This window comes from Penaeus japonicus, unplaced genomic scaffold, assembly GCF_977035675.1.
Source record: "Penaeus japonicus unplaced genomic scaffold, GWHDUDI00000001_assembly GWHDUDI00000029, whole genome shotgun sequence".
NCBI lineage: Eukaryota > Metazoa > Arthropoda > Malacostraca > Decapoda > Penaeidae > Penaeus > Penaeus japonicus.
Window position 1 is genome coordinate 28,198,638 of NW_028234431.1, and position 12,500 is coordinate 28,211,137.

The 12,500-nt window shown below is 34.5% G+C and overlaps 3 protein-coding genes across 4 annotated transcripts in view; 1 reads left to right on the forward strand and 2 right to left on the reverse strand.

Annotated features, from left to right (window-relative positions):
- The window catches only part of LOC122255247 (protein arginine N-methyltransferase 6), an 11,011-nt gene extending 10,798 nt beyond the window's left edge, over window positions 1–213 (reverse strand). Inside the window, exon 1 of the mRNA XM_043019194.2 lies at window positions 93–213. The gene's annotated coding sequence lies outside the window, so the exon portion shown is untranslated. The remainder of the gene's footprint in view (window positions 1–92) is intronic.
- A 233-nt stretch (window positions 214–446) lies between these two features.
- On the forward strand, window positions 447–11,274 carry l(2)34Fd (nucleolar protein 10 lethal (2) 34Fd). Of its 2 annotated transcripts, none has more exons than XM_043019197.2 (16): window positions 447–585; window positions 3,233–3,540; window positions 4,223–4,268; window positions 4,571–4,785; window positions 4,908–5,044; window positions 5,327–5,539; window positions 6,030–6,123; window positions 6,372–6,521; window positions 6,962–7,081; window positions 7,383–7,527; window positions 8,189–8,349; window positions 8,547–8,713; window positions 8,920–9,013; window positions 9,294–9,362; window positions 10,379–10,551; window positions 10,750–11,274. In XM_043019197.2, exons 2-16 carry the CDS (start codon window positions 3,472–3,474, stop codon window positions 10,958–10,960), a joined length of 2,064 nt encoding a protein of 687 aa, XP_042875131.2. In that variant the 5' UTR covers window positions 447–585; window positions 3,233–3,471; the 3' UTR covers window positions 10,961–11,274. The 2 variants fall into 2 exon arrangements, with proteins under 2 accessions (XP_042875131.2, XP_042875132.2); XM_043019198.2 differs by having other exon boundaries at window positions 537–759.
- Window positions 11,275–11,427: 153 nt separating this feature from the next.
- Window positions 11,428–12,500, reverse strand: part of LOC122255244 (carbohydrate sulfotransferase 11) — a 4,538-nt gene continuing 3,465 nt past the window's right edge. Inside the window, exon 6 of the mRNA XM_043019185.2 lies at window positions 11,428–11,736. Coding sequence (XP_042875119.2) covers window positions 11,497–11,736 — 240 coding nt within the window. The 3' untranslated portion in view covers window positions 11,428–11,496. The remainder of the gene's footprint in view (window positions 11,737–12,500) is intronic.

Consider the following 12,500-nt stretch of genomic DNA (forward strand, 5'->3'; position numbering starts at 1 on the left):
AATACGTAACTCATTATCTTCCGACGTTGAACTCTCGTATGATATGAAAGCGTGCCTCACTCTCTCGGCTTCTTGACATGATCAATACTTACAAGTTTCAGGTTTTATTACAAGTTGCTGAACTTCAAAACGGATCCGGCACCGACACGGAGGCGAAGCAAAGTAGCAGAAGGAGCCTTGGCGGGGCATTCGACTTCTGGGACAAGCAGCTTTGTAATCATTTAAATTGAATAAATGGGCAATGAGCGTTTAATAATAGAGATTAAATTAATTTTCGTGATTTATTAATCTTTTTCCATATACTTTAAGGTATCAAGAGTGTAAGATTTTATCTATATTTTTAATTCCCGGGTAGGCTGAGTCTTAAAAGATGTTTATCCTGTGTATTTGTTTACACTCAGCGAGGCACAACACCACGCGCACCGAGACACAAAACTGACCAATCACAATCAAGTTATATTTCCTCTCGACCAATGAGAAATAAGATTTTCCTTTGACCAAAACTTTGGCCGAGAAAACGAATAGCCCCAAGGCTCAACACACGTGAGAGACAGTACGGAGGATCCCGATCCTGACCACCACAGGGTAAGGAGTTTAATTGTGTGAACTTTGTTAATTTCGGACGGAAATAAATAAGTGCAGAAGGGAATCTAAATAAACACAAACCTAAGCCGACCAAAATGATCACGAGGTGCAGCTGACTGGGAGAACACTTCATCACAGCTGATCAACAAGTACAACGTTGCAACAAACAAACAAGTAATACAAAACAACAATATAGTACATATACAGCAGCAAGGAGATTCATCTTACTCAAATTTTAACAACCCAATCAAATTAACGGATGCAGTCAATGAATCAATATTCTAAAAGTACATAACAGACGATACCTTAAGAGGACTCGGTAAAGATAAAGCAATCCGTTTTGAAGTAGATAATATCTGCAAAATAGAGTGACTATATAATGTTGATCATGTGGGAGACAGAGAAGTGCAATGTAAGCAACCTGCATCAAGTAATGGTAAATTTTCCGAATAACGTCCCTTTACTAAATACCACAAAAATGATATTGACGGATTCCTCTCTCCCTCTACTAACTCATATATAATGCATATAATCCTCAATTCCACCCCTGTACCCCACAATCTAGGTTCTGACAGTAGGGGAGGGCATGAAGTTTATCAAGGAAATTGCTGGGTAGTATATGAACAATCAGTATTGATATATTACACAAATATAGCTTAGTTTCATCTTATACCTGTCTTCTGCAAAATATAAATTTGAAAGATGAGATTTCTTTATGATTTCCTTGCCCACATAGCATACCTCATGCACAGCAATCGCACAAAGTATAATTTTTGGCAGGAATTTAGAATGAGTTGTTTTCTGTTCTTTTTTTTTCTTTTTTTTCTATTGATGCACACAATAATTCTAATCCATCTATAAACCTAACTTTATATAGCATTGAAGTTAGCCCTAGCTGGATCCCCCCCTTTTTGATTAAGATTTTTGGAATGATTATGGAAACAATTAAAGATTTTTCACTGATTGTAAAGCAATTTATAAATGGTTAAGATCATATTTTGGAACCCATTTTCAATCCATTATAAAATAATCATCTTAAATTACCTATTACATAGGGAAGACCTAGATATATTTGCAATATGTGAGTCCTGGCTGAAGAACAAAGATGAATTTAAAGTAAATGATTATGTAATAATAAGAAAAGATGGAGAGAATCAAATGGAAGGGGGATATATTTTTGGGGTAAGACCTTAAATATAATTCCAAAAATTGGAATTGAGAGATAGATATTAATTCAGATAAAAGTATTAGGTATTAAAACACAATATAAAAACAGATGGTTAAACATTTTACTAAATTATAACCCTTGCAACACTAAACATAAGGATGAAATTCAATATCTAGATCAAGTAGAAAACCAACAATTCTCATAGAGGACTTTAATGCACACCATCCTAGCTGGAATCCAAAAATTAACATAAACATAAGTAATAAAATGGGGAAAAAGTATATATGAATTTATAAATGAAAATCATATAATTCTTATGACACCACCAGGCCAGATAACAATGATAAGTCCTAAAAAAAATAAAGAAGTTACATTAGAATTAGTAATAGGCTTACCATCAATAAATCAAATAGAGGTAAAAGTAGGCCCTCACCTGAGAAGTGATCGTCACCCTGTAATTATAGAAGATATTAATTACCAAAACTAACCTAAATTAATAGAAAAAAAGCCATTTACTGATAATGGGTGGTCTGATTATCAAGAAGAATTTAGAAATGTAAATACAAACATAATTACATTATATGATGCAATAGACCTACTAGAAAAGAGCTGGTTAAAATCACTTTAAATTAAAAAAATTAAAAAAACATTAACTATGTTAGAACCAAGCATTCAATGAAATTATAAGAAGTAGAAAAAGAAAGAAGGCATATAATAGGTGGAGAAATAGGCCTACCCAAAAAAAACAAATTGAAAATAAAGAATTAAAATATCAAAGCAAGACATATAATTGAAAAACAAAAGAATTTCTATGAACAAATCAATTTCAATATACCAACTAAATGGATTTGAAACTTTTCCAAAAAAAGAAAAAAAAAAAAAAATACAGACAGGTAAAATAACATCAAGTTGTTATCCCATAATAGACAATAATCCAGTAACAAACACCTTAAGGAAATTAAAACTTTTTAAAGAAGAATATGAAAAAGTTCAAATAAACAGACAAAAAATATATTGACAAAATTAGAAAAAGAGCAACTGCTTAACTGTCCTGGTGATCATGAACTATGTACAGAAATAACATTTAGAAAACTAAAAGCAACGATGGGAAACACCAAAAGATGGAAAAGAATACGGGCCAGACGAAATAACATGAATTTTATAAGAACGCTCTCAATAACATTTTAAAAGAAATATTAACCCATTGCGTACAGGTGTCATGACATACATGTTGGCACCAATTAGGCCTAAGGTCAAGATCAAAAAGCAGAATTACCATAAAACATACAAAATTGAGAAAACATTTACATAAACTAAGATTAGAAACAGATCCATTGTGTAGATGGTGCAACATCCAAGAAGAAACCATTAAACACGTTACCCTACAATGCCCCAGATTTCACACATGCAGGACCAAATTATTACAAGCACTAACAAAAGTGAAAATCCACAACCCTAATAAAATGTTGTTAATTACAGGTGCTGGTCAGCCTCCAACCAAGAAGTACTACATCTTGAGACACACAAAGATTTTCCTAAATAAAAGATTATAGATATGATATAGAAAGAAAGAAAGAATAAAAAAAAAACAAGATCCAGGGATTATAGACTTAAACATAGTCTACAACCCTATAGAAGAAGGAAGGAGGAGAAACAGTATAGGTGTGAGGGATCTCCATCACCTTGTTTAATAGAAGAAATTATTGAAATTATTGAAGATGAAGGCCCTTGAGGGACGAAACAACGTCAAGGTCTACAACCTAAGTGCGGGAAAGTCCCTGCCAGAAGTAAGTAGCGTTGACTTTAAACTTTTTGAGGTTGTGTCATACTCGTGTATAGGGAAAGTAATAAGTGGATAGGAAATATGTAAATTATATTAATATTCAAAACCCTTTTTCTAATGTCCCAAAGTTATTGATGTGGGATTCAAGATAGTTCAAAACAAGAGAGAGTTCAAAACAAGAGAGCTGTTTATATCACTTTTAGATCATTAGTACTTTTTATAACTTTATATAGTGTAGGATCTTAATTGTTATTTTGAAATGACATAAGATAACATATAGGATATGAGTGTCCATTTAAAGGACACAAAGCAGAAGGATGTTAATAATGTTCTATGAAAAGTATATTATGTTTACAGTATCTCCTCCCCTTTCTCTCTAACACTCTCTCTCTCTCTCTCTCTCTCTCTCTCTCTCTCTCTCTCTCTCTCTCTCTCTCTCTCTCTCTCTCTCTCTCTCTCTCTCTCTCTCTCTCTCTCTCTCTCTCTCTCTCTCTCTCTCTCTCTCTCTCTCTCTCTCTCTCTCTCTCTCTCTCTCTCTCTCTCTCTCTCTCTCTCTCTCTCACTCTCACTCTCTCACTCTCTCACTCTCTCACTCTCTCACTCTTTCTCTTCCTTCCTCTCCTGCTCTATCTCCCGTGGCTTTCTCTAGCTGAATTTATTATAAACTTTTTTTTTTTATCCAACAGTGGTTAACAGAAAGAAAAAGAAGGCAGTTATCAAAACGAGATGTAGGTAAGTAAAAATTATGGTGCCCTAATTAATTGTCTGTTATTATCATCATTATCTATATATTATTTGCTCCTCCACCTTCTCTTCCTGTTCATCCTCATTCCTGTGGTAACCTTCTTCCTCCCTTTTTATACCACCTTCATCTTTTTTTATCATTCTCATTATAGTCAATCCTTTTAATATTAGTATTGAAGTAAAAATGTATGTAAGTATGTATAGATGACACATAGTTTTTGAAGAATTGTTTAGATTACAAAAAAGAAAAAGAAAAAAAAGAATAAAAAAGATCTGATTTTCCCCCACAGACTTCAGACAGAAGATTGAGTTGATTCAAGATTTCACCATGCCTGACTTGAGCGGCTGTGTTCGCATGTCACCCGATGGTCGATATATTTTAGCAACAGGAACATATAAACCTAGAGTCAAATGCTATGAAGTTGCATCCCTTTCGCTCAAGTTTGAGAGATGTGTAGATTATGAGGTTATTCAGTTTGACATCCTCTCTGAGGATTACAGCAAGGTAAGATTTGCAAAGCTTTTGTTTTATTATTATGAATCACTGATATTCTGCTGAAACTATTTCTTGAGTGATTTATTGTTTCCTTTGTCTTTGCCTTAATGTTCAATTTTCTTTTTTTTCAGTTGGTTTTCTTGCAAGAGGAAAGATATGTGGAATTTCACAGTCAGGGGGGGAGGTGGTTCCGAACTCGCATCCCCAAATTTGGACGTGACTTTGCATATCATTATCCATCATGTGATCTGTACATGGCAGCAGCAGGGTAATGTGCAGATGCTTAATATTGTTTAAACACTTATATACTCTAATGAAATTATTTGATTGTTATTGTAAATCCCACTTATAGTCTGTGATTACCTATTATATAAAGTAGTTTGTAAAATGAGGCCTATATATAAAAAATCACAAGATACAATATGTGATGTTTATTCTTTATATTTGATATCTTGGTTACTTAGATTACCAAGATTACAAAAAAAGCTCTGCATATTCGTCATAACAATATTTCTGCAGCTGTTACTATTTTCCTTTGGGCTGATTTCAGGAGTGAAATATATCGATTGAACCTCAGCCAGGGTAGATTCTTGAACTCACTGCAGACCAACAGCCCTGGGGTGAATAGGTGTGAATTCAACAAGATTCATTACCTGTTCACATGTGGCACAGAAGATGGTCGCATTGAGGCTTGGGACCCTCGATCGAGGCATAGAGTTGGAGTCTTAGACTGTGCGATGCACATGGATACAGAATACACATCGTAAGTGTATTGTTATGTTACTCCTTTAATTTGTTTTGGTCTAAACCTTCCCTCTGCAGAGAAATTGCCCTCAGAAAGGGGATAGTTTTTTTTTCTTATGCTTTTTATCAGTTCTACATTTCTAGCCTGTTCAGCAGAAGACTTGTTTTATTTATTTTTTCTTAATGTAATTATTGTTAATTTTGGGATGAGCAACATCTTAAGATGTTCAGTTTAGAGGCATTGGTGTGTTTTCTAATATGTGGTATGTTATGTTATGTTTTAGCAAAGTGATACTAATTTGCTTTTGATATGATTACTTATTTACACAACTTGAAGGAAAAAATAACTTGTCATTATTTATACTGTCATTTTTATAATTGTCAATTATAATCATTAGTTACTATTTGATAATTATATTTTCTGTTATTAGTAGTATTAGGAATTGTATTTCCTCTTAGTCTTTCTTCCAGTTAGATCTACAACATTCCATCCCAAATTTCCTTTCCAGAGCTAGTCACTTCAACACTGCAAATCGTTTTGGCATAACAGCACTAGCTTTCAATGATGCTTTGACCTTGGGGGTCGGCACCCAGACTGGTCAGGTAAGGAGAGCTTATTGTTATTGTTTTCTATTTTTCATTCCTCTTTTCATTTTTATTGCTATGTTATGTTGTGAAAAAGACATGGGCAAAGATAAACTGCATTATCAGTGGGAAAATATCTTTTTTTTTTTTTTTGTTATATAGTCAAGTCCTTGCCTTTCAATAATGCATACCAATTTACAAGTTCCCCGTCTAAGGTATAGTGTAACTTGAAAGATGTATGCTAATTCTTTTTTGCAATTTTCTAGATCCTTCTGTATGACATTCGGTCAGACAAACCGCTGCTTGTTAAGGATCACAACGATGGCCTGCCTGTTAAGGATCTAGAGTTTCACAATTCTGCCAAGATGGTTGTATCAATGTCGTCTAAGATTGTCAAGATATGGGACAAGGAAACCGTAAGTAGACAGACTTTGTGTCAAGAAAAAGTTCTTCTTAGGGTGGTCTTCTTTTATTTTAGCTCATTAAGTGTTGAAGGTGATGTCAGTAATAGATATTACTTTCTAAGTGTGCTGGTTCGGATAATCACTTTGGTAAAAGTAATCTATGTATAATGTGTATATATGTTTGTATGAGTGTGTTAGTTATGTTTCTGTATCATGCTTACATGTATAAGTAAGATGCAGGGGTGGGCATCTTGTACTGTGAGTGATTACCCCCTGGTCATCTTGGTTATATATTACAGGAGCATATCTATAGATGCTCCTCATCTATCAACTATATATATATTAATATCTTCCTAGGGATCCCTCTCATAATCTGTCTCTTTGTTATATATTCATATATAGATGGATAGATGGAGAAACATTTATTCTATAATGTCATGTTACCATTTCAGGGAGCTCCTCACACCAGTATTGAATCAGAGGTGGACTTCAATGACCTCTGCCTTGTGCCGGATTCAGGGATGTTGTTTTTGGCCACTGAGGATGTGAAGCTGCAAACCTACTTCTTACCAGTAGGTTACGAAAGTTAATTCTCTCCTTCTTGCTTTTCTTTCATCTGTTTGAGATTTTATGCTTTATTCTTTGGTTTGTTGATTGATCCAGAACTTTATGCTGCTTATTGTAAATTTTGTTTGTAATTGTGATTATCTTATTTATATATATATATATATATATATATATATATATATATATATATATATATATATATATATATATATATATATGCATGTATGTATGTATTTTTCTGTAGTTTGGAAACTTACATTAAAAACATCAATAGCTCTTTTATTGTCATTTTCAACTCCTTTTCAGTCATTAGGCACAGCACCAAGATGGTGTTCTCACCTTGATGCCCTTATTGAGGAGCTGGAGGAGGAAGAAGCACCATCACAATACGATGATTACAAATTCGTCACAGAGGAAGAGTTGAAGCAGATTGGTCTCCAGGACCTCATTGGTGGGTCACTCTTCGTCTTTTTCTTCTTCCTCCTCTTCCTCTTTCTTTTTCTTCTGCTACTTATTCATCAGGAAATCACTAATCCATTACAAACGGCCGCCATGACATGCACGACACACAAGTTTGAACTGACGACAGGCGTCATGACATACATGACGATAGTCGTCACATCATTTTTAACCCATTCATGCCTTACAAAATTGTCATGCCAGGCGCTCTCAGAGCGGCATCGGGCTAAAAGGCCATAAATAATCGGAAATAATCATGACGCCACCCTGCGAACGTCTGAACGGCCTTGCGCAGGTACCGTGTGTACCACCCGTCCAGAGAGGGTTAATGTTGGGGGAGAGTGGACCGCTTTGTTTCTTTATTGTACTATGTAGCAAAATAGGCTTAGTCTAGAATCCCAAACATAGATGACACCACTATCTCTAGCACCAGCAGGGAAAAATGACACCCATTCACGGTCTCTGGCAAGAACTGTCTTCAGAGAGTGATGAAATAAAACCCATCTGGGGTGCCACAAAAGTGCCTGTCCCTGGGACTGGCACTTTTTTTTCCTTTTTTTCTAATCTTTTCTTCATATATTGTTATTATAAGTATTACATAATTTTATTTATTTTATTTATCAAGAAATTGTTAACTTGTGTATTTTCTCCAGGTACGGAAATGCTACGTGCAGTTATGCATGGCTACTACATAGATTCACGGCTGTACAACAAGGCTAAGATGATTGCCAATCCATTTGACTATGATGACTTCATGAAGCGAAAAGTCAAGCAGAAAATTACAGAGCAGAATCAACGTGGAATACAGACCAAGGTTAGTGTATTGTTAGTATGTTTTTTTCTACTTCTTCTTTTTCTATTATTATTATCATGCTAGTTTCAGCATTTGCTTTTATAACCTGTATGAGGATCACCTCCATTGATGTGATGTGGATAGAAATAACTTTATATTAATGCAAAAAGACATTTGGTTATTTTCTAGTAAGGCTTAACTGACTTCACCAATTCCAGAAACTGCCGAATGTTAACCGTGATCTGTTCGAGCGGTTAACTGAGGAACAGAACGACAAAGGTTCTAAGAAGATGACTTCTGCTGATGCTTTGTTGAAGGATGATCGATTTGGTGCTCTCTTTATCAGTGAAGATTTCGAGATAGAAAAGAATTCAGCAGAGTTCAAGTAAGAACTCATTTTTCTTGCTTTTCTTTTATGAGTGATTTCTGCATAATAGCTTGTCTCCTTGAGTTGGCAGTTGAGGGGCAGAGAGGTCAATGGATTTTCTATTATTATTATTGTTATTATTATTATTAGTAGTAGTAGTAGTAGTTGTTGTGGTATTTACCTGTTTTTAAAATGGTGATTGTAATTTGGCTTTAACTTTCCAGGTTATTTAATCCAGTTCTTAATAAGATGGACAAGAAGAGAAGGAACGCTAAAGCAGAGGAAGAATTAGAAGAGCAAGAATTTATAAAAGCTCGGGTGAGTTTCTCTCTTTCACCAATTCACTCGTTTACTCATTCCTTCATTCTTTCATGCACTCAACTCACTCATTCACTCTCTCTTTTTATGTTTCTAGATAATAGCAATATATGTTCAAGGACCTAGTATTGAAAATCATTTTAAGTTTTCTCAGTGTATCTATATGTAATGGCTGCTGTTTAATTGCTGTTTATTTATTTATTTATTTATTTTTTTTATTGTCTGTCAGTCAATTCTCAGACTAGAACATCAATATTTTTATGCATTCTATTTCCTTCAGGAGGAAATGCTGCAAGGCGAGAGCTCTGACTCGGACTCCATCATATCAAACAGCGATGATGAGAAAAAGGTAAGACTTTTGTTATTAATTTATGTTGATTGGAGAGGTAGGTAGATAGAGATATATAGATAGATAGATAGATAGATAGAATTGAAGATTGTTAGCCCAATATGGACAAGGCTGCTAATGAGCTAACAGACAGCTGGATAGGCGATTTCTGACGCCACTGGCACCGGATAAAAATTAGAAAGATGGTTTAAAATATCTTTCCCGGCCTCCAGACACTGCCTAACATATGTTTTCCCTTAACTCAATAAGGATAGGGTGGTTTGGTTCCATTTTATCTAAATTCCAGGTATTTCAAATGCATAGCCCTAATGCCTGGGGCTATTTGCCCACTCTAGCTGTGGCTGACTGCTGCGCATACGATCAGCAGGTGTGCTGTAATATGTGCCCAGCTGCAAATCCTGCCACCACATGACATGATATCACAGCACCTTGCTTTAATGAGTTAAATCTATCACAAGACAAGGCTTTATTCTGACTTTGCAAAGCTGTAGATCTGAAATTAGTGCCATTACAATCCTAATACTTCATGACTGTGAGTGGCAACTGTGAGCAGTTTCCGATGACATGTCATGTGTGCATTGACGCCCATTTCTTAGGCCTAATCAGAGCGGTTGTGTATGTTACACCTGCTCTCTATGGGTTAACCCATTGGTCGCGGTATTAAAAAAAGGTCTAGGCAATAGGATGGCTGTTTTACATGTCTGGCATGGTGCCATCCGCGTCTATGACCGACTCTGCCTTTGCAGCAAATCATGCCATCCGCTGCTAATGGGTTAATGTGCTTATACCTTTGATTTTTTTTTTTTTTTTTTTTTTTTACTTTATTTAGATGATTATTTATTTATTTAATCGTCTCATGCATGGTTTTCACTGGTTTTGCATACCTTTGAAATGAAAATTACTTTGACAATATCATATTAAAAAAGCAAAAAGCGACAAAAATTAGTTTTATGATGTTTATGATATTCAACCTAGTATACATGGCTTGTGTATGATTCATGTAATGTACTTTTCAGGTCAAACCTGTAGAGATAAGGAACTCGAAGAAGCAAAGGGAAAGATATCAGAAGAAGGGCAAGAAATCTCCAGTTAAGGAGGACGAACAGAAGAAAACGGAGAGCAAGAACTTGAGTTTCACGGCAGCGGATTCTCTAGCAGAACTTAAAGCCAGCAAAAAGAAATTGAGCAAGTAAGGACTCTCTCTCTCTCTTTCTCTCAGTAATAGTTTTAGTCAGAAAATTGTTGTAGTTTATTTTAGAAGACCAGAAGACAAATTTCTTAAGGTCAACATCAAAATATGTTCCAAGAAGACAGAAAAATACATTTCTCTCGATTAATATCCAAATCAATTTTATGAGGAAATTAATGCACACCACTCCTTTCACAGGATGACCCTAGCTGATCGCCTGGAAATGGAGGATGACAACCAGGAAAGTATTAAGCAGCTCACCTTCGGCAGTCGGGAAATGAGCTACGTAGTCAAGAAGACTCCCAAGGACGGGCTTTTGCGACAGAAGCAGAGAGAACATCAGGCGGAGAGAAGGAAAGTACGCCGGTCAACGGCAAACTTAAAGGGGAAGTTTAGAACTAAAGATTAAATGATTTAGACAGATGCACTAGGTAGAGATTGAAAATGTAATAGTAATGAGAAGATATTTATGTAATATGTTTGGTACTGATATTTTTGTTGTATGTGGGATATAGAGACAGTGTTGTTTATACTGTGTGTGTATATATAATCATATATAGATGTGCAGTGTCTTTCTGAAAGTCTCTTTGTGATAGATTATATTTTGTTTATATTGCTACTATTGCATCTAAGTACTGATGCATGGTAAATGCACATATGTTGTATTTATTTGAAAGTTTTGCATTATAAGAAATACAGACAGCCAGTAAAGGAATTCCACAATATAGACTTTTATAGACCTTACATTTTTCATCATTTGAAATTGATATTAAAGCGTAATGGAAATAAATAGTGATGATCATTTCAGCCAGAAAAAAATCAAAAATAGATCAAGGCAATACAAATTTATGTGATATGATAAAATCCAGTCACATCAAACTGTTTATTCTTTAATTCAGGTACATATAAATGCAACTTCCCTTACATCAGAGGAAAAGATTGCATTCACGATAATACTATATCATCTGGAGAATAACCAAATAATTGAAAGTCATAGTAATAGGCGAGGTAAACCCTGAGTCTCTCCCAAGGGGTCAGCTCAGAAAAATACAGCTTTGTGAGGCTGTCGGTAGAAGGGCCGGAGCTGGTATGTTTGAGTACGGTCTGGTCTTTGGTTGATAGGGGAGGTTCTGGAATTCCTGTCAAGCGCTGGATGTGCTGTTGGTCTTCATGGAATGTTTCAACCTGCAATTTTGGAAGGATGGTGTTCTAGATGTTTTTTATATGTATAAAACATATATATATATATATATATATATATATATATATATATATATATATATATATATATATATATATATATATAATATACGTATACACACACACATGTGCATATATACATACAAATACACACAATCACACTCACACTCACATATATGTGTATATGTACAATGTACATATATACATAAATACATATGTAAATATACACATATCTACATTTATACGTATATTGATTGATAGATATAGATATATATTTAATATATGTATGTATATGTGTATATATATATATATATATATATATATATATATATATATATATATATATATATATATATATATATATATATATATATAGATAGATATTTATTTATATATTATTATATTATATCTATATGCTCTCTCTATATATATTATGTATATATATTACATATATATATATATATATATATATATATATATATAATATATATATATATATATATATATATATATATATATATATATATATTATACATGTATATATATATCTTTCTCTCCCTCTCTCCCTTTCCCCTTTCCCCCTTTCCCCCTCTCCCCCCTCTACCTCAATACCTGTCTGACTCACTTACTATTCCTCCCCTGTTTCTTTCCCTCCCTCCTATCCTCCCTCCCTGCCTATCTTCCTCCATCCTCCCCTTTTTTCCTTCCATTTTCCTTCCCCCCTTTCCTCCCTCCCTCCCTCCCTCCCT